Source organism: Monodelphis domestica, chromosome 1 (assembly GCF_027887165.1).
Source record: "Monodelphis domestica isolate mMonDom1 chromosome 1, mMonDom1.pri, whole genome shotgun sequence".
Taxonomy (NCBI): domain Eukaryota; kingdom Metazoa; phylum Chordata; class Mammalia; order Didelphimorphia; family Didelphidae; genus Monodelphis; species Monodelphis domestica.
The window spans coordinates 254,486,466-254,509,439 of NC_077227.1; the positions used below are offsets into that span (position 1 = coordinate 254,486,466).

Here is a 22,974-nt window from a genome sequence, read left to right on the forward strand (position 1 = left end):
TTCCATGAACCTTATGTCTCTATGTCAAGGTTATTTTAATAGCAGACAGTATTTGCTAGTAGTTGATTTTCCTTTAGTTTAGAGCATAAGCTGAATTTATAGCATCCATCTTCAGAGTCACTTAGAGGAAGTTATAGGTGAAGGCAATAAACTTTTATATAGTGCCTACTACGTACTAGATACTGTGCTAAGTGCTTTTACAAATAATCATCTCATTTAATCTTCACAACAACCCTGTTATTATTAACCCTATATTATGTTATGTTATATTATATCATATCATATCATATTATGTTACATTAACCCCATTTTATAGTTGAGGAAACTGAGTCAAACAGAGGTTAAGTGAATTGCCCAGAGTTCCATAGCTAGTAAGTGTCTGGGGTTGAATTTGAACTCAGAACTTCTTAATAACACCAGGACCAGTGCCCTTTTTACTTACTGAGTCACCACCTGCTTCTAGAAATATTTATCTTAAGACCCAAAATTTAACTGATCTTAGTACAACTCTACCAATACAGATCACAATTCTCCCTGATGGTCCACCCTCTAATAATGAGTAGAAGGCCCACCATCAGCCCATACTGGCATCCTTTCTAGCTTGGTAGCATTTGCCATGGGCAGCTAAGGTGGTACAGTGGATAGACTGCTAGGCCTGAAGTCAGGAAGATTCATCTTTCTGTATGTGTGTGACTCTGGGGAAGTCATTTAACCCCTTTGGTCTCAGTTTTATCATCTATAAAATGGAAAAGAAAATAGCGAACCACTCTAGTATCTTTGCCAAGTAGGGTCATTAAGAGTTGGACACAATTGAAACTGAACAATAACAACAAGCATTTTCCATAGGTGGTGATTCACTGACTTGTGCTTCGAGAATTAAGGGTCACCTCCATGCCATGATGAAGTACTAGGGGAGGACTTGAGTAGAGGAATTAGGAATAGGTAGGACCAAGGTAAATTCACATTTATTTATGGCAAATCCAAATTACTAACCCAATCAACATCCTACAACAATCAGAGTTTATAGGAAAGGTTAAAATGTAGACAATGTTAGAGTACCATAGATCTATTATTAAAATATATGAAAGACTGGTTTGGGGGCAAGATTATCAATTTACTGATTAGGCTATCATATAACCAATACATTGGTGGATCAATAGTCCCCTTGACGACCAAAGACCTCAAAGGTCCCTTGGACAGATCTATAAATGCAATTTTAGGCTTTCATCATTCAGTCGCTCCCTTGAATATCTCAAGGCATTTCTAACTGATAAACATCTAATTAGGAGGTGATACATCAAACTCTCAACTCCTCTGTACCCTACAGGTGATGGGGGTCAAGTTGGCAGGGAGAGAATCATTGTCTCCTTTACTTATTTACCAAGTTTTGTTAAAAGGAAAGCACTCAGGGGGCAGCTGGGTAGCTCAGTGGATTGAGAGCCAGGCTAGAGATGGGAGGTCATAGGTTCAAATCTGACCTCAGATGCTTCCCAGCTGTGTGACCCTGGACAAGTCACTTGATCCCCACTGCCTAGCCTTTACCACTCTTCTGCCTTGGAACCAATACATAGTATTGATTCCAAGATGGAAGGTAAGGGTTTTAAATGGAAATGGTTTTAAATGGAAAGCATTCCTTGGACTTCTCAAGAACAAAGAAAATGCAAAAATAAGTAGAATGAATGAAGCCCCTTTAATCCAGGACTCTGACAAAGGAATTGATTGGGGTCTCTCTAATCCAGGGCCCTGACAGAAACTAATACAGTATATTAAAAAAAATACATTATCTCAAAAGGTTTTGTTTTTTTTTTTACACTAACCAGTAGTACACAGAAAAAAAACAACAAAAAAACCAACACATGGAATAGGGTATGATGAGAACATGGAATTGATGACAAAGTTACAGAAGACCATTGCCATCATTTAATATGTCTAGCCCCCAGGTTACAAACTGTGAATATGGCCACTAGAATGGGTCCAAGTTATGGTGAACTGTCTCAATGAGCTGGGAGTCTCTAAACATGATGCATTCATGATGGTCAGCCCTGAGACCCTATGGGTCTTACCATTTATCCTGATGCTGCCCCCTCTGGACCACTAGGCCTTGACATTGCTCTACCACTGAGCCCTTCAGATTGCCAGGCTTTGCTATACAGCCTGTTATAGTAATAACCTCTACCATCTTTCCCTGCCTCTAGTCTTGCCATGCAATCAGCCATTGTGCCTCTTGGACTGATCATTGCTTAGAGTACACCCTATCCTGCAGCTAAATCTTCCTATGTGGATTCCTTCCCTGCTCCCCCATTAGAATAAAAGTTTCTTGAAGGTAGAAACTGTCTCAATTTTGCATTTGTATCTTTAGCCCCAACATATTATACATTCTTGATGCATAACAAGCACTTACAAAATGCTTTTTAATTCATTTATTCATTCACATTAAATTACTTATATTAAGAGCATAGTAAAAAGGTTAGCAATAGTCTGTGTAGCAAAGGTGGTACATAGGCTAATTTTCCATAGCACACATTCTAGCTTCCGTTACCCTGGTCCACTTCCATGACCTTAGAGACACCACTGTCTACCGGAGACTACAGTGTTGTCCTTACTCTTCAAAGTCAGTGCATTCATTTCTATCACCCTTATTCTCAAGATTCATAGTTGTTACTATTGAGTCATTTCAGTCATGTCTGACTCTTTGTGACCCCATTTAAAAAAATCTTTACCTTCTGTCTTAAAATCTATGCTAAGTATCCATTCCAAAACAGAACTAAGCAACTGGGATTATGTGACATGTCCAGTCACACAGTTAGGAATTATCTGAGGCTGGATTTGAACCCAGGATCTATCATCTCCATGCCGGGCTCTCTATTCACTGAGCCACCTACCTGCTCCTGTGACCCTATTTTGGGATTGTCTTGGCAAAAGATGCTAGAATGGTTTGCCATTTTCTTCTCCAGGCCATTTTACAGATGAGAAGCTAAGGCAGAAAGGGTTAGGTGATTTTGCCCAGGGTCACACAGCTAGAAAGTGTCTGAGCCTAGATTTGAAATCATGAAGATGAGTCTTTCTGATTCTAAGCCTAGCCTTTTATCCACTGCTCCACCTAGATTCAATGTAGTCACTCTCAAACACTCCATCTTCCACCATTTACCCATAGCAAGCTAGAAAAAAACATGGGACAGCAACTTAAGTACCTTCATGTTAAAAGAACGCCAACCTCTAACACAGAAGGCTAAATTTAGGGGAGCAGAAGAAGAGAAAGGTACTGGCCGATATCTGGCCAATGATGTAGGCAGAAGTGGCCTACCACAAATGTTCACTTCTTCAATGGGCCAATCTAACTCAATTCTAATTCCTATGAATGACCATTTTTATGCCTTTAATGTTGTTAAGAATATATAAAAACAATGGTAGTACTCCTACCTGCGAGGATCTTAAAGCATCATTGAGATTTTTAAATGTTGCTTCCTATTGTCAAGAAAGGGAAACCATAGCAGGGATGGGCAAAATCAGTCATGAAGGGACACTGAAAAACCAGAGTCATAGCTGGAAAGAGAATTCCTACATGTTGATTTCCAGTTCCATGCTCTAACCCATCGACCACATTCCCTCCCACACATCTGCATATTCTTGGGATAGGACAGTAGTATGCATCTGTCCATCCAAACAGAGGGTTCAAAGCTGAAACATGCAAAGTATGACATAAAGTGTAGAAAATGCATTTTTTGGGAACAATTCCACGCTGAATTCCCAATATCCTTCTGATATGATGGTATCAGTCTTCATTCACTCCAACCAATTGGAGCAGGGTCTACGAAAAAGGCTGAAAAATGTGACCAATCAGGAGGGCTATTTTTTGTGAGAAAAAGGAAAAATATCACCAAAAAGGGTCAGTAGATAACCCTATTGGGCCAAAAATAACTGCCCTGCTGGCAGGCCAGTCAGGGAACAGGGGGAGGGAGAGAGAGAGAGACGTAATGTGAGGTACCAGAGGAACTCTGGGCTGATGAAGCTGCTTCCAGATGAGGAAGTTGGCCTAATTTGGGAACATGAGTCCAACAGCATTTCTCAGATTCCTTCTAGAGAATTTGGCTAACTCTTAAGTCAGTCCCAGGAGGAAGGGTGAGGAGATGGAAGAGGGATTGGGGGGGAGGGGAATGGAACAAGAGAACAGCTGTGATTCCAACACTTCTCCAAGCAACAAGAAGAGCAAAGAGAGAAAATATAAGTCCACGCTAAAGAGATTCAGGTGTAATTACACATAATATCTCCAGTACTTTCTAAGACATTTTCCTCAGATGGAATGACAGGAAAAGAATCCACAAAACTAAAGCTAAGCCAGGCATGGTGGCCCACACCTATGTTATAGCTACTGGGAAGGCTAAAACTGGCAGATCAGGAGTTCTGAACTACAATGGGCTAAGCTCATTAGGTGTCTACCCTAGATTTGGCACAGCCATGATAAGCTCTGGGGGTTAAGGAACACTTACATTGCCTAAGGAGGGGCAAAACTGATGCCAGGTGGCACACAGAATAAGTTAAGGTTCCTGTGCCAATCAGAGTAGACCCCAACTCTTAAATAACTCTTGCACTTTCAGACTTGGCAAAATAGGAAGACCCAGTCTTTTAAAAACAAAATTTAAAAAAAGAACCACAGCTAGGCCAAGAGTTAAAAAGGCCCATAATGATGTCTAGTAGAGTCCTGAACTAGATCTGTCTATCCACTGGGCCAGACCACATGCTATCACTGAACCCCAGAAACAATTCTCTAGGAACAGATGCTGGTAGAGTCTGCCTAAAACTCAGTGTTAATAGTAGCAGGTTTAAGTCGTATTGTTGGTAAAAACAATAATCTGCTCTATTAGGAGAAGGATGGAGCAGAGCAGCCCAGTTTTAACACCTCTGGCCCCTCTTGTTGGAGAAAATGACACACTGGGAACATGGCAAAAAGCAAGTCAAGAAAATCTCTTCCAGTGAGATATTCACGAATGACACTGCCAGCTTGAAGAATAAAGCCTAAATAGAGAAGGGCATGTCATTCTGGCTGGTGGTAAGACACTGGAGTCATAAATTCTCTTATTCAGTGTTGGCAGCACACTTTAACACAGGGCTAAGAAATATATTTTCCATTTTCTGAAACTGTCCATTCTAGTGAAATTAAATCTTTAAATTCTTTCCATCTTACAATTACAGAATTACCAAAATGATAGAGGAGAAATAACAGCTCCCCTGATGATCTAAAACATCTCTAAAAAGAGGGTAAAGAGTTCAGCTTCAGCACATTAGGACAGCAGGGCAGAAAATCCTTGGTGGTCACTGAGATTGTGGGAAGAAGAGAAGATATAAAAAGAAATTCACAAAGGCAGCTCCATCAAGGACCTGAGTAACTTATCCCCCAATTAAAAAATAAATCCTTATTTTCTGTCTTAGATTGATACTAAGCATCTATTCCAAAGCAGAAGAGTAGAAAGGGCTATGCATTTGGGATTAAGTGACTAGCCCAGAGTCACACCACGAGGAAGTATCTGAGAATAGATTTTAATTTATATCCTTCTGTCTCTAAGATTGGTTCTCTTATCCATTGAGTCACCTAGCTGTCCCATGAGATTCTCTATATTTAAATTTTAAAAGTGACGGGAAAAAAAAACAAAACACTTTTTAACCTGCAGAAAACAATTATTTACTTTTATCCTCAAAGAAAAATCCTTTTCACCATTTGTCCAAATCCTAACAAAAGGCCAAAATATTGCCCAAATCATCTAGAGTAATCCTGAATAACCATTCTAAAAAAAACTTGTGAGGGGGCAAACAGGTGGCTCAGCAGATAGAGGCAGAATCAGAGGTCTTGGGTTCAAATCTGTCCTTAGATACTTCCTAGCTGTGTGACTCTGAGCAGTCATTTAACCACCATTATTTAGCTCTTATTGCTTTTCTGCCTTGAAATCAATATTTAATATCCAAGACAGAAAGTTAAGGGTTTTAAAAAAACCTAGTGATACATGAAAATTATGCCAATTTCCAAGCGTAAGAAAGATGACTAACATGTCATCCTTCTTAACTCTTTATATAATCTGTATTAAGTACCTACTACTACAAAACTCTATGCTCGGTTTTCATGACCAAAAGATGAAAAAAGAACATAATCCTTATCCTCAATGTGCTTTTTACACCTAAGTGAGGGATAGGGAAGGGGAGGGAGGGAAAGTGAAAAGGAGGGAGAGAATTTGGAAGTAAAAACTTTTTTTAAATGTTTAAAAATGTTTTTTACATGTAAATAGGGAAAAATAAAATGTTAACTAACTAAATAAATATATCAGGGATAACAAAAAACTATCGAAGGGGGTAAAAGATGTGGACAGATTACTAAAATGTTAGTTGGAATCGGGTGACAGGAGCAAGAGATAAGAGATGGGGAGTAGTGGTGAAGAAGAGGAGAGCTGAGCTGCCTCCAACTCTGGAGAGGAGGGAAGGCTTCAGGGGTGAGGTGACCCCTAAACTGAGCCTGTGAGACTTTCAACAAGTGAAGGTATGCATTACAAGCACATAGAATGGCTTTTCCAAATATATTATCATATTAAGGGCATTCTTAACAGAACCAGAATTCCACAAAAGCTTTGGATTTGTAGACCTCAGAATAATTTTTTTTCTTAATGGCTTCTGTAAGATTTGGTTAAAAGGGAACAGATTCAGAAGAAATCTTTTACTCATTTTTTTGGGGGGGTTCATCATCATTTCCTCCACCTCTGGTTTCCTTGCCTTCCCTCAGGTCCTGGCAAAAATCTCACCTTCTTCAAGAAGCCTTTCCCAATCCCTTGATACTGGTTCTTTCCCTTTGCTGTGTCTCCAATTTATCCTTTTTTATTCTGTTCCCAGATAGTTGCTTGCTTCTTGTTTCTCCCATTAGATTTTAAGCTCCTTGAAGATAGGGACTGTGTTTTGGCTTTCTTTGGATTCCTGGTGCTCAGCATAGTGCTTTGCACAGAGCAGTTGTTTAATAAAGGAATGTTAACTACTTTTGCCTCTTACTGCCCTGGTTCCCATTTTTTTTAATTTAACCTCACCTTCCATCTTAGAATCAATACTATGTATTGGTTCCTAGACCAAAGAACAAGGGCTAGGCAATGGAGATTGAGTGACTTGCCTCCTGCCTCTGGGTCTGGCTCTCAATCCACTGAGCCACCTACCTACTTCCCTTGGTTCCCTACTAACGAGCTTTGGATTTTCCCCAAATCATCTTACCATCCCTGACTTCATCTTCCTTTGAATAGCACACCAGCAGGACTGTAATGTCCTGATCAGAAGCTGGGGAGCTCTTAGGAAACAACAGAGAAGAAAGCAGAGGATCAAGAAATCAAGCTAGGTAAAAAGATATAATAACAATCTACATGTATATACTACATCATGAAGCTTTTTTCTTCACATCAGCCCTGGGAAGTAGGAATCCTTGTTTTACAGATGAGAAAAAAATAGACTTGAAAAGGTTGTTATTTGTCCCAGGTCACACAGGGAGGAAGGTCTGAGATTCAAACCTAAGATTCAAACCCAAGTTTCATGATGCTTAGGTCTGATGATCTTTCCACTATCCAAAGCAGCATCTTCTATTGGCTCTTTCTTACCCAAACACTTTTTTAATCCTTATACTAAGCATCGATTTCAATAGCTAAAGAGCAATAATAACTAGGCAATTGGAGTGAAGTGACTTGCCCAGGGTCATACAACTAGATGTGTTTGAAGCCAGGTTTTAGTCCAGATCCTCTATCCACTGAGCCACCTGGCTGCCACTATCCAAAGAGTCTTGTGAAGACAGCCACTTGTTAGAAGAGATCACTCTGATAATACATGCATAATCCAAAACAAATTGTTTACCATCTCTGAGAGCAGGGAGGGAAACCACATGTTGAAAACTGTTATTACATGTAATTGGGAAAATAAATATATTTTAATTAAAAAAAAAAAGAAGAGATTGCTAGATGACTCATTCTAAAGAAGACCTAAAATTCACTATTAACCTCTATACATTTACCTATTCCTCCTTCATCCTAGAATGTGGTCAGCAAGAGAGTAAAAATAAACATATAAAGTAATAAATTTGGAAACGGAATGTAAATGGGCACACAAGTCTCCAGGCATCTAATTTTAGAATGAAAATGGTGGGGAGGGCAGGGGAGAGAAAGGCCCACCCAGCAGAGACCACAGCCAAGCATGTGGGAGGCTGCCCATACAGTTTTAGACTGAATTAACCCAGAGAGATAGGGGTGAGAGATTAGAGCTTTTACCTACTAGGTTAATCATTTAGTTGCCCTTCAAAAGATAAAGAGAGAGAGACATTCCTGGGGCCCCAGTCATTCCAGAAAGTGAACGAACCTTGAAAAATACATTAGTCTTGGAGAGTTTGTCACCATATACTTAGAATTACCCTTCTCTCGCCTATGTACGTGGGTATGGTGGGCAAGCGTGGTGTTTTGCTCACAATAGACATTTAATAAAATGATTATGGAATGAATAAATGTATTAATTCAACAAGCTCTTAGGATGCAAGGTGATACATAGAAATGCTGGCAGGAAATCTTGTTAACAAAACCCAGAAGAGCTCCAGCTAAGCTCTTGGGGCCTACACTGGGAACTAATATTTCCTTGCCAATCCTGAGGCAGATAGCTAGGCAAACAATTCCTACTCCTCAATCTCCAGAAAGTGATTTGTTCTTTGTAGGGGCTTTAACTCTTAAAGTCATCCCAGGTTGGGCTCTGGTTTCAGTTTAAGATGCTCTGGGTCAAACAATAAGCTCTAACACTTTTGCTTTTAAATCAACAAACATGTATTAAAGGCCTGCTCAGTACAGTGTGCATTATGTTAAGTGTTTAGGATTAAAAGATGAAAGGGAAAAGAGTAAGCTTTTATTATTAAGTGCCAGACCCTTGCGCTAAGTACTTTAAAATATTATCCCAGGGCAACTGAGGTGGCTAAGTGAATAGAGAGCCAGGCCTGGAGGCAAGAGGCTCAAATCTGACCATTTCTGTGTGACCCTGGACAAATCACTTAACCCCCATTGCCTAGTCCTTACTGCTCTTCTGACTTGGAACTGATACTTGGTATTGATTCCAAGACAGAAGGTAAGGGTTTAAAAAAATACTTCATTTGATCCTTGACAACTGTTAAAAGAAAAATTCTTTCTTTGGGGGCTTTTACCCTAAGTAACAAGGCAAAACTCAGGACAAGAAAATTAAAAGAAGTTTATTAAAAAATACATCAAGGTAAGGGCAGCTAATTAGCACAGTAGATGGAAATCCAGACCTAGAATCAGGAGGTCTTGGGTCCAAATATGACCTTGGACATTTCCTAACTGTGTCACCCTGGGCATGTCACTTAACCCCAATTGCCTATCCCTTACTGGTTTGTTGTTATTGTTTTTTACCTTAGAATTGATACTTATTATTGATTTTAAGATAGTAAGAGTTTTTTTTTTTTTTTTTAATGCATCAAAGTAGCAACATATTGAATCAGGGCTGATCCCTAGAGATCAAGTTGGATCTCAGGGTGGGCCAGTTTTTTATAATAAAACTTTTATAATGAGATAGAAAATTCTGATAGGTTCTCATAGCAAAAGAGGTTGGGCCCTTACAGCTCACTTCCTCCCCAAGTATGTGATACTTCGAAAAGGGAGGGGTACATAGCCATTCCCTAACCCCCAACATTGATTGACCAGTGGGGCTGGGAAAAATGGATCAGAGTCAAGATATCTTTCAATTATCCTCAACAATCTCAGAAGATAGGTGCTATTATGATCTCCATTTTACAACAGGGAAAACTGAGGCAGACAGAAGTTGTGATTTTCCCAGGAACCCACAGCTAATAAGTGCCTGAGGCAGGATTTGAAGCCAGCTCTTCTTTAATCTAGACCCAGTGCTATATCCACTGAATCGTCTAGTTGCCTCTGCTCTAAAGCATGTAGTTCTCCTACATTATTTCAAGACACCTAACAATACAAAGGTAATCATTTAGTCTTTGATCATTCTAAAATGCTTCATGTATACTATCACAGTTAATCTTTATAATAGCATTGTGGGTTAATAAATGCTAATATTATGATATCCATTTTACTGACAAAGAACATGAGGCTTCAAAGTCAAGAAAGCTGTTTAAGGTCATACATTTACAGCTCTGTCCCAAATCTCCCTTCTAACCAAGATTAGTTCTAAAGTATGTTGTCCAAGGTTTCAGCCATTGTGCTACCTATTATGTACAACAAAAAAGGACAGAATTATATTGTGATAATGTCTCATTATTGATGCCACTCAGGAACAGATACCCTCCACAAAGAACAGGTAAGTTCTCATCATGGAAGACCCATGGGCAAAGTTTCCAAGAAAGTAGGACTAGGAATAGCTGGGCTGTTCAGTGGACAGAGCTCCAGGCCTAGGGCCAGGAAGTACTGGGTTCAAATCTGACCTCAGATACTTCCTAGTTGTGCGACCCTGGGCAAGTCACTTAACCCCCATTGCTTAGCCCTTACCACTGTTCTGCTTTGGAACCAATACTTAATAGCAGTTCTAAGACAAAAGATAATGGTTTAAAAGAGAGAGGGAGAGAGTAGACAAGGGTACTGATGCATTAATAAAAATAAAGGTAAAGCTTAGATCTTTGGGATCCTTTTTAAAAAATTTTTCAATTTCACAAGTAGAAGGGGAGGGAAAGGCATAAACATTTATATAATGCCTAGTATACATCAGACATTACATGTCTTCGGTCCTGGAATTGATACTGAAATAGAAGAAAAGGATTTTTTAGAAAAAAGAAAAGGGATAAAGAGTGCCTCGTAGACAGTTAGAAGACAACAAGAATGTGGATAAGGTGATGTGGACAGGTGAAGTATGGTAGCTAACAGAAGAGCAAACTGAATATTGAAGGTGCCAGAGGGTCTCCAAACAGCAGAAGAAAGCAAGGTGCATTCATCCAATTCCCCCAACTCCTGGCTCTGTGTGTTGAAGAGGCTTGAGCAAAGGAGCAAGCAGCACTAGAGAAGGTGGGCAAAAAGGGAAGGTGACCCACAAGGAAGGAGGAGAATCCCTCAGAAAATAAAATCTAACCAGAAGAAATACAAGAAGACATTTCTTTCCATTCTTTTGGCAAAGCAGGAGTTGTGGGTGGAAAGTCAACTGGTATAGAATAATGGATATGATGTCAGCTTCATTTAGTGAACTGATTGATTTTGATGATTTTTTTAACTCTCTCTTTCGAAAATTCTTTGTTATTCAACAACATGGAAATAGGTTCTGATCAAGGACACATGTAAAACCCAGTGGAATTGAACATCAGCTATAGGAAGGGATGGGGGAAGGGAGGGAAAGAATATGATTCTTATAACCAAGGAATAATGTTCTAAATTGACTAAATAAAAATTTCAAAATAAATAAATAAAAGGAAAGTCTTTGTCATAAGTAATGGTTCTCCAGAAGGCAAGAAGGTATACAGTCCAAAAAGATTATCAGTAAAATTTTTTATAGAAAAAAATTTTTTAAATCCTTACCTTCAATCTTAGAATCAATACTGTGTATTGGTTCCAAGGCAGAAGAGCTGTAAGGGCTAGGCAATGGGGGTTAAGTGAGTTGTCCAGGGTCACATAACTAAGAAGTATTTGAGGCCACATTTGAATTCAGGACCTCCCATCTCTGGAACTGGCTCTCAATCTACTAAGCTACCTAATTGCTACTGAAATCATTTTTAAAATATAAAATATATTTTTTACAATTTATTTTTACTTTACAAAAAAAGATGAGCATTAAGAAGACTCAGACCCTGTAATGAATCAAGACTAGTAAAATTTTTTAAAGATAAGCAGGATGAAAACAATTAAAAAGCTTAGGACAGATACTAGTCAGTTTTGGTCTTGGTATCTTTTAGCACAAAGGTTGTTGTTTCTGTTGTTAGAATTTGGGTGTCTTGTTTGGGGTTTTCTTGGCAAAGATACTGGAATGGTTTGCCATGTCCTTCTCCAGCTCATTTACCGATGATACAAGCAAACAGGGCTAAGATTGCCCAAGATCACAAAGTCAGAAAGCATCTGAGGCTGAATTTGAACACAGAACTTCCTGACTTCAGGTCTGGCACATTTTCTACTACACCACCTAGCTGTTCCAATTAGGTACACAATACATGTTTATAGCATTGCTGAAAGACAACAGGAAGAGCTTTTTAAAAAAAAAATAGATATAACAAACAAAAATTAATACATTACACATTGGTGAAAGATGACAGGAAGAGCTTTTTATATAAAGCCTTACCTTCTGTCTTAGAATCTATAATAAGTATCAGTTTTAAGGTAGAAGAGAAATAAGGGTTAGGCAATTGGGTTTAAGTGATTTGCCAAGGGTCACATACTCTAGGAAGTATTTGAAGCTGGATTTGAACCCAAGACTCCCTGATTTCCCTGGCACCTTTTCCACTGTACCACCTAACTGTCCCAGTTAGGTTGGTATTGGTGAAGGACTACAGGAAGAGTTGCCTTTTTTTTTTAAACCCTTACCTTCTCTCTTAGAATCACTCCAGTTATCCCTTACCTATCATGAGAGTGACATTCTAGAGACCCCCACAATAGAAGAAAATCTGCAAAGTAGCAGCATTTTATTTATCATCTATATATATATGTATATATGTATATATATATATATATTTTTTTTTAAGGTTTTATAAACTCTTCCCATTCTCCTATAAACCTTTCCCACACTCTTATAAGCATTGAGCCAATCAGCGCCCAGGATACAGAACACAGGGCTATGATTGGTCACCTTTCATTCCATCAGCCAATATTGACAAACTTACACAGGCCATAGTGGTGTACTGAATTTCTACTGTGTACAGTACAGTATTCATCCACAAAATCCCACAATATAGCAAAAACTCCATGATACAGAATTGGATATATTTTTTAAATAACCCATGAAGCTGTTGATAAGTGAACTGCAATATAGTGAGGGATGATTGTATTGAGTATCAATTCCAAGGCAGAAGAGCAGTAAGGGATAGGCAATGGAGGTTAAGTGGCTTGCCCAGGGTTACACAGCTAGGAAGTGTCTGAGGCCACATTTGAACCCAGGACCTCCCATCTCCAGGCCTGGCTCTTTATCCATTAAACCACCCAACTACCCCAGGAAGAGCTTTCTTTAAAAAGCTATATTGAGAATAAGAATAAAGAAGGTACAGTCCTATTGGCTGAGGAGAATTATATGTTAATGGGCAAAATGCAGAAGCAAATTAAGTTAACCTCAATTCATGTCATCAAATATTCATTTGGCAACTTCTACAGGCAAAGCACCATGCTGGATGCTCAGAGAGATGCAGTGTTTAGTTCAAACGTTGTCTTTGCCCTCATGGGATTTATAGGATTCCTCCTTCACTTTCTGAGCAGAAATCACATATCTATGACAGGAATGCCCAACGCAAGGGAGCTGGATAGGATGGTATCAGGAAAAACCTCGGGGATATTTTATACAAAACAAGAAACAAAGGGAGCCTTAGAAAGAAAATCGGAAGATCTGGGTTTAAAACCTTGTTCTGCCACTGATGTGCTATGTAGCATTGCACAAGGTCCTTCACTAGTCGACCTCCAAAGGTCCCTTTTAGTCCTAAAATTCCCTTTGCATCCCTAGGTACCTACCTCTCCTGGCAAAGGCAAAGAAGGATTTTTCTTAGGAAGCTGATTCTCCACTGGAGTTGTCTCCTGATGAGCTCGTCGACCCATTTTTGCTCCCTATTAAAAAACAAAAAAGAGAGAGACACTGATGATAATTACTTTCATAATGACCTGTAGGGTAAGAAATCTGGAAATGGCTATAAGAACTGATTAAGAAAGATCTAATTTGATTAGCACTGGCATGCTTTATGTATACCCTTAAAACAAGTGACTGGGGAACACCCAGAGCAGTTAGATGACTTTGTGGCTCAGTGAGTTGAGAGCCAAGCCTAGATGGGGGAAGTCCAAATTCAGCTTCAGATACTTCTTAGCTGTGTGATCCTGGGCAAATCATTTAACCCCAATTGCCTAGCCTTTACTGCTCTTCTGCCTTGGAACTGATGCCTGTATTGATTCTAAATCGGAAAGGTAGGGTTTAAAAAAATAAAGTGCAGACCTTGGCATCAGGAAGACTTCTTTTCCTGGGTTCAAATCTCACTTCAAATACTTCCTGTCTGGGTGACCCTGAACAAGTGATTTAACCCTGTTTGCTTCAGTTTCCTCATCTGTAAAAATAAGCTGGAGAAGGAAATGGCAAAGCACTCCATGATCTTTGCCATAAAATCCCAAATGGAGTTATAAAGAGTGGGATAAGACAAACAATTCAACAATAACAATACCAAAGGGTACACTCTATGTTGTAGCACAGCAGGAAACTGATTCATTCTCATGAGCTTTACCCCAAGAGTCACAAAGACTATAGTAGTTAAACTCACTCCACTAAAGCCAGAAAGAATTTCTGGGGTACACTATGATCTTACAGTACAACTTAGGGGAAAGAGATAAAAAAGGACCCCATACCTAATCAAAGGATTTTCAGGAAACCAAATTTCTAAGCTGTAACTTGGCTTAAGAATAGTTACCACAATATTATTGGAAAGCAGGTTTTCAAAATTATGTGGCAGCCTACACCAGAGAAATAACAGATGGCAGTTGTTTTGTCTTGTACTCTATTTGGATTTGCATTTAAAGGCATCATCCAAGGGAGACTATTGTGAGAATTTTAAGATAACTCAGTACTCTGAAGTTAGGGCATTGTCAGTCAATTCTGTATTCATCAAATTCAACATTTTCAGGTGTTGGCCAAAGTTCCTTTGCAGTAGAAGCTCAGCATCCCAGAGATTATTTTTGAGGTCATAAACTGGCCTTGGTCAAGTCAGACAAAATTTATATGAAGTACCAAGAACTGGTGATCTGTCTAAATTCAGAAGAATCAGGTGGGCTCTTTGCAAGGTTTTTACATCATTTTAAAATCCTGAGCTTTTCTGTTTGTCTCAGGACCTAAAATAATAACACCCTACATACAGTTTCCTAAATGTCAATATACTTTTTAATGACAAAGATATAGGGTTGATCCAGGAATCAGGAAGACTGGTTCATGTTCTGCCTCTGAGACAAACCAGCTGTGTGACTCTGGGCAAGTTACTTAAATTCTCAGTACCCCAGCTAACCTTCCTGTAGAGTTTTTGGTGGGTTTTTTCTTTTTAATGTATTTTGGTCACTTCTAAATGATATTAAATAGTTTAAAGTTCAATTACGGAACAAAACTTTGATGGTGGAAAACACAAGATAGCATATCATCATACATCAATGCTTTTCTTTAAAATATATATGTATATATATATAAAACATATATATCTTTATCTATTACAAAATGGCCTTAGGAACAGCTGAACATCTTTTTTTACAGTACTTAAGATATTTAATACAGAACTGAAAAACTGTCTTAACAGAAACAAAGGTGAGTCTTCACAGTTGTGATTTCAGCAGCCAAAGCTGGTTGATGAGACTGAAGCATTACTATACAACTGTACTACAGTTCCTAGTCTTCACTGGTTCAGTTTTTTTTTAATCCAATAAATATGCTCTTAAATGTTCTTTTTAGTTTGTTTTTTAAACAGATGTTCATCCTAAATACTTGTTTAAAATTGCATAAAGACTTTATGTTGCCCTTTTGCCTCAAGGATTATAACTGATAGAAAGTAAGGGTTATTAAAAAAAAAAACAGCATGACTAGGTGGCACAGAGGATAAGGCATCAAGCCTGGATACAGTAGAACTTGGGTTTAAATCTAGTTTCAGACCCTTCCTAGCTATATGACCCTGGGCAAGTCATTCAACTCTGTTGTTACTAATACAGAAAATAAAGGTTAAAAAAAAAGGATTTTATGCTTTATAAAGACTTGGTATAACTCCAGTGTTATCTTATTTAGAAAGATCATAAATTCTTTAAACCCCTAATTTTTGTTAAAGAATCAATACTAAGTGTGGATTCTACGGGGAAAAAGAGGTAAATATTGGACAACAGGGGTTAAGTGACTTGCCCAGGGTTACACAGCTAGGAAGTACCTGAAGTCACATTTGAACCCAGGCCCTCCCATCTCCAGGCCTGACTCTCTATTCGCTGAGTCACTTAACTGCTCCTATCACAAACTCTTAACTTTTGGTGGAAAATATGCCACCATTGTCATATCCACATTGCTAGAAGCTATAGAATGAATTTGCAAGGCATATGGAATGTACTACTATTGCAATTCAGTTGGTCAATGAGACAAGGAAAATGTAAATCACATTTACTAATGTGTACTAATACACGTGCTTTGGAGGCCAATGACTACCATCAACACATCTACATTGAATCTTTCCACTGCAGGCATTGAGTGGTATGTACAGTGGATAGTGCATTGAGCCTACAGTCAAGATTTGACTTCAAATTCTGCCTCAGTTATATAGCTGTGTCACCTTGGGCAAGTCATTTAACTTTTGTTTGCTTTAGATTCCTTAACTGTAAAATGGGGATAATCACACTATCCTTCTCCCAGGGTTGTTGTGAGAATCAAATAGGATATTCAAAAGCACCTAGGACAGAATATTTAATACTCTGACATTTAATGTTTATTCTCTCTCCTCACTATGAATGAGGATTTTGCAACTAGCTGCCCTTGAGCCAAAACTGTTCAACACTTTGGTGAATCTAATTTCAAGTAACTATTATAACAAATACAAAAGGAAGAAGAGAATGCCCTTTGTATCAACTTCTGTAATTAAAAAAAAAAAAGGTGAAATTCCAAATACCAATCCAAGTCTAAGCCTTGACTTTAACCATATAGAGCTTGGGTATAGTCCAAATTAGAGGCAGTTTCACCCTTGTGTTTTATGTGAATTATCAACTTATTGGTGGATTTCAGAAGTAGAGAAAGTATCCCATATATACATATATGTGCCTTCAAATATGTATACATTTTTAATTAGAGCAAGTCAACCACTACAAGAGCTTCCATTGATGACATGACAGATGTTCCTGGGTTGGTTTAAGATACCTTTAATCTAGTCTCAAAATGTGGCTTCTGTGAAATCTTTTAAGTGCTCTAAAAGGTCAAAATTATTTTTGTACTAATACTATTATTTGCCTATTAAAGTGCTCCATCTTTTCTAACTACTTATCTGTGTGAATTTAGATTTTCTCCATACTTCAACTAAATCAACATATCACAACAGGTAAAATGTAGAAACAGGCAACAGTATCTAGCTGCTTCTGTGAAGCCAAACATTAAAGAGGATTTGCAAAAACAGGTAAAACAATACTAATCTGATCATTTTTTTAATTTTGGAAAATAATTTTTCATAACATATTAGTGTATTCTTGAATTTTTAAATAAATTAATATTTTAAAATTTTATCAGCTTTGGTTTCTAATATGGTAAAATATCATTAGATACGACTCACTTAAACAACAGCTCTTTCGGCATTACGAACAATTTTTGAAGTGTAAAAAGGTCCTGAATCACAAAGTTTGAGAACAGATACCCTAATCCAAACCCATCAGTTTTGCAGATGAGGAAACGGGTGTTGGAGAGAAGAGTTTCCTAAAAGTGACTTTCTCAGATCAGTCTCATGGCCCCCAATCCCGCTCTCCTCCCTCTCGGCCAGCTGCCTTCATCTAGGCCAGAGGTTCTTAATCAGGGGTGCTTGTACAGATTTTGGGGGTCCGTGAACTTGGTTAGGGGAACGGGTCTTTATTTCAATAGAATTGGTTTCCTTTGCCATTCTATGTATTTTATTTCAAGCATTTAAGAAACTTTCTTCTGTGAAGGGGTCCAGAGGCTTCCCCATACTGTCCAGACACAAAGAAGGTCAAGGTTAAGGACCCCTGCCTCTAGTTCCTCACTTTCTGCTCTCCCAAAGGTCCTGTCAGAGGCTGCCCGGACACCCAAGTTCAGTCGGAGGCGCTGGCCCGGTCCGGCCTCTCCGGAGTCCCCTTCTCCCCCAGAGGGGGAAAACCAAGAGGGCAGGCCCAGCCGGTACGAGGCTGAGCCGCTGCCGCCCAACCCTCCCTACCCAGCCCCGTCCTCACAGAAGAGGCCGATCCGCGGCGCTTCTCCTCGTTGAGCTCCAACACATCGTCCATTGCCACGGCTGCTGACGTAGCTTCCGGGAGCCCTGGTTTCCTGATCGCGTCCCTAGCAACAGGCTCCTCCCCCCACCCAGCCCACTATTAAAGGGACCGCGTCCTATTTTCAAGGTGTTTGGGTGACCATTGAGGGAGCGAGAAAAGAGAGCGGGATAGAAAGGAAGGAGAAGGGGAGGGGGGAAGAGAAGGGAAGGGAGGAAGAAAGAGGTAAAGGAGGGGGAAGGAAGAAAAGGACCGAAAAGTGGAGCGACATGTCTTTTAGTCCTAGCTAAGTAACACTTCAGGGAATTATGCCCATTCCCAGAGAAGTAGACTTTTCTGCTCCTACTCTGGTGCTAGTTATTACCTCAAACATTTTCTCCCGCTAAGAGCCACTGAATTTTTTTTTCCTGTGGGACCTGAATGAGTATCTAAGGTCATAGGATCAAGAATTTAGGAATGAAAGGGATTTTACAAGGCATTTATTCCAACACCATTCTCCTCTTAGTACCTCTTATTTTGCAGATGGGAGATCTGAAGCCCACAGTGATCAGAGATCAAGTAGCCTGTCTAAGCGTTCACACAGAGGCAGGATTTTAACCCGTCTGATTAAAACTAGTTCTCTTTCTTCTGCATGAATCTATCTAGTGAACTTGTCCAAAGCTGGTTGGGTAGTGGGGGAGGATGGGTTATAATAGAAATACCAGACATAATTGTTGTATTCGTGTATCCTATTACTGGACTGTTAAATTTCTTGAGGATAAGGTACTAAGGTGCATTTCATCTCATATTTCCAGAGTATGGACCTACCTTATCACTACAGTTCACTGGGGAAGATTTATTTAAAGCTTAAAATTTGGAAGCATGTCTCTCTCATCCCCAAAGTGGAGGAGTAGAATGATGCTTAGTATATATAATGTAAATAAGAAATGGGACAGGTATTTGTTTCCTACATGCAAAAGACTTACAAGTGTTCTATAATAGAAAGGAAAAAAATTTACAAGCTAACTAAACAAACAATTACTGTTATACTCAGGTAGGAGACCGATATTGCAAGCCATCAACATGAAGCATTATAGGGATTCCTGAAAGGTTACTTTACATTTCATCTCTGCATTGTGGCCCTCAGTAGATGTATTTTGGCAAATTAGGCCATAGATTGGGTTTATCCTTCAGAAAGGAGTCACAAAAGAAACATTCAGGGACATATGTATGGCCAGGTATGAGAGAGGGCCAGTTGCCATTCTACCATCTACCAATTCAGAGCAAATCTCTTCACTAGAAAGCTTCACAGAAGAGAGCAAAGGATATTTCTGTAGACAATACATTCTAGTTCAGCAGCCAGGTCAAGTCACCAAGAATTTATTAATCATATACTATATGCCAGGTGTTATGTTAAATAAGTCCTGGGATTAAAAAAGAAGGAAGAAAGAAAGAAAGAAAGAAAGAAAGAAAGAAAGAAAGAAAGAAAGAAAGAAAGAAAGAAAGAAAGAAAGAAAGAAAGAAAGAAAGAAAGAAAGAAAGAAAGAAAGAAAGAAAGAAAGAAAGAAAGAAAGAAAGAAGGAAGGAAGGAAGGAAGGAAGGAAGGAAGGAAGGAAGGAAGGAAGGAAGGAAGGAAGGAAGGAAGGAAGGAAGGAAGGAAGGAAGGAAGGAAGGAAGGAAGGAAGGAAGGAAGGAAGGAAGGAAGGAAGGAAGGAAGGAAAGAAGGAAGGAAGGAAGGAAGGAAGGAAAAAGAAAGACAGAAAGCTCCTGCTCTCAAGCAGCTTACATTCAAATAGAGAAGATTACAGATGACCTAATATGTACATACAAAATGTGGACAGAGTAGATAGAAAGCACTCTGAGATGGGGAGGCATTAGCCAAGTAAAAGATTTTTCATTATCACACCATATGGCAAGCAGAAAAAGATCTCAGACTCCCAGTGCCTCTGCATGTAAGATTAGGTCTTGGCAAGGCACATTGCTTTGATTTGTGTTTTTAAAGCCTTATTTTTTATCTTAGTAAAACCCCTAAGACAGAAGAGCAAGGGTTAGGCAATTGGAGTTAAGTGGCTTACCCAGGGTCACGCAACTGGGCAGTATCTGAGTCCACCCTGTCCTGGCAGGGGGTGTTGTACATATTCTGGATAACCTTCCAAGAAGGACAGATCCAAGTATACTCTAAGAATTTAGGCCCTCACCCATTATAATAATATAGATATAACACAATGCAGAGTATTTTAAAAGCTTTAAAGAGCTATAAAAAATGTGAAGGTGAGAGATATTACTCCTGGCTAAAGGAATCAGAAAAGATGTCCAGGGAAAGGTAACATTTGATTCTGGTCTCAAAGATTTCAACTGTTAGAGCTATAATGGGAAGATAATGTCAAAGGCATAAGAAACTCTGCAAGCAAAATTACTAAGGCCAGAGAGCAAAGAGAGGTGTTTGGATATTGCAAATAATCCAGTTTGGCAGGAACAGGGAGCCCTGAGGAATGTTACATAAGGTGGGGAGTAGAGGGATAGAGCCAGATTGTGAAGAGCACTGAATGCCAAGCTAAAAAGTTTGGAATTTTGTGAAATAGTTTGTAATCCAAAATTCTGGGATGATAGGACATAAAGTTGTGAAAAGTGAGATATTAATGCAAAAGACACATAATATGACAATGGTCTAAGAGATATCACCAGCAGAAAGGCCACAAAGGTACAAATGAATCCTGGATTGAAGGTAAAAATTATTTGTTCCTAGAGAGGACTTGCCTAGCCCAAATCATCAGGAAGGTACAATTTGTTTCCTATTTTCAGAACAGGCTTTCTTTTATTACTCCTATGCTAGGCTCCCACCTCTAGGACTCAGGACCCCCTCTTCAGTCCCATTATAGAACTCTGTGCTCCTAGATGCCAGATCCCCACAAACTTTAGGTACTTATTCTGAGTCCCAGGGCTATAGGACTCCTCTACTTTCTTTGCTAAATAAAAATGGGTGTTACTAGGTTAATCAGTTATAATAATCTTTACTAATATGTTCATACTCTCTCTTTTCCATCCCTTGGATAAATTAATGCTTACCCTCAGTTATAAGGTCTTATCATGAAGTGAGAGTGAGGGGATTTGGTCTGAAAAGCTTTTTTTGTTGTTGTTCAGTTGTTTTTCAGTCATTTTCAACTTTTCATAATCCCATCTGGGTTGGGGTGGGTTCACAAAGATACTGCAATGGTTTCGCATTTCCTTCTCCAGGTCATTTTACAGATGAAGAAACTAGGGCAAACAGGGCACACAGCTAGTAATTGTCAGAGCTAGATTTGAATTCAGGAAGATCAATCTTCCTGACTTTAGGCTTGGTGATCTATCCAGTCTGAAAGATTTTGGGGGGGCCTTCCAATATAATGGAAGGTAAGCTTTTTAAGAGGAGGGACTGTTCCATTTTTGTCTTTGTATCATCAGTGCCCAGCACAATACCTGGCACATAGTTTATTAATTGATTAATGGAAATCGTTACTTGACCATAGTCAAGCCATTCCTAGTTGAGCAAAGCGGCCTAACACAGAGTAGTACAGAAAAGAAAAATAGGCAATTAGAGTCATGGAATTTAGAGTTGGAAGAGAACTCAGAAGCCAATTTGGTCTAACCCAAACCTGGACAAAGATTCTGCTCTCTAATAAGTGTAACAAGTAATGAATCAGACTTCCTTTGAAAATCTCTAATGAGAAGCAAACTGACAAAAATCACATGATTATCTCAATAGATGCAGAAAAAGCCTTTGACAAAATTCAACACTCATTCCTATTGAAAACACTAGAAAGCATAGGAATAGAAGGGTCATTCCTAAAAATAATAAACAGTATATATCTAAAACCATCAGCCAACATCATCTGCAATGGGGATAAACTAGATTCATTCCCAATAAGATCAGGAGTGAAACAAGGATGCCCATTATCACCTTTATTATTTAATATTGTACTAGAAACACTAGCAGTAGCAATTAGAGAAGAAAAAGAAATTGAAGGTATTAAAATAGGCAATGAGGAGACCAAGCTATCACTCTTTGCAGATGATATGATGGTTTACTTAAAGAATCCTAGAGAATCAACCAAAAAGCTAGTCAAAACAATCAATAATTTTAGCAAAGTTGCAGGATACAAAATAAACCCACATAAGTCATCAGCATTTCTATATATCTCCAACCCAGTTCAGCAGCAGGAATTAGAAAGAGAAATTTCATTTAAAATCACCCTAGACAATATAAAATACTTAGGAATCTATCTGCCGAGACAAACACAGGAACTATATGAACTACAAAACACTCTTCACACAATTAAAACTAGATCTAAACAATTGGAACAACATTGATTGCTCATGGGTAAGAAGAGCTAACATAATAAAAATGACAATCCTACCCAAATTAATTTACTTATTTAGTGCTATACCCATTGAACTACCAAAAAAACTTATTTACTGAATTAGAAAAAAACATAACAATGTTCATTTGGAAGAACAAAAGATCAAGGATATCCAGGTAAATGATGAAAAAAAAATACAAAGAAAGGAGGACTTGCAGTCCCAGATCTCAAACTATACTATAAAGCAGTGGTTATCAAAGTACTGGCTAAGAGACAGAAAGGAGGATCAGTGGAATAGACTAGGGGTAAATGACCTCAGCAAAACAGTCTATGATAAACCCAAAGATCCCAGTTTTGGGGACCAAAACCCACTATTTGATAAAAACTGCTGGGAAAATTGGAAGACAGTATGGAAGAGATTAGGTTTGGATCAACATCTCACACTCTACACCAAGATAAACTCAGAATGGGTGAATGACCTGACTATAAAGAAGGAAACTATAAGCAAATTAGGCGAACACAGAGTAGTATACTTGTCAGAT

General features: G+C 38.8%; 1 protein-coding gene across 1 annotated transcript in view; it reads right to left on the minus strand.

Moving 5' to 3' along the window:
- Positions 1 to 18,183, minus strand: part of IFT43 (intraflagellar transport 43) — a 116,651-nt gene extending 98,468 nt beyond the window's left edge. Inside the window, exons 1-2 of the mRNA XM_001374626.5 lie at positions 18,078 to 18,183; positions 13,650 to 13,742 (exon numbers count right to left, since the gene is read on the minus strand). Coding sequence (XP_001374663.2) covers positions 13,650 to 13,742; positions 18,078 to 18,131 — 147 coding nt within the window. The 5' untranslated portion in view covers positions 18,132 to 18,183. The remainder of the gene's footprint in view (positions 1 to 13,649; positions 13,743 to 18,077) is intronic.
- Positions 18,184 to 22,974: the final 4,791 nt, after the last annotated feature.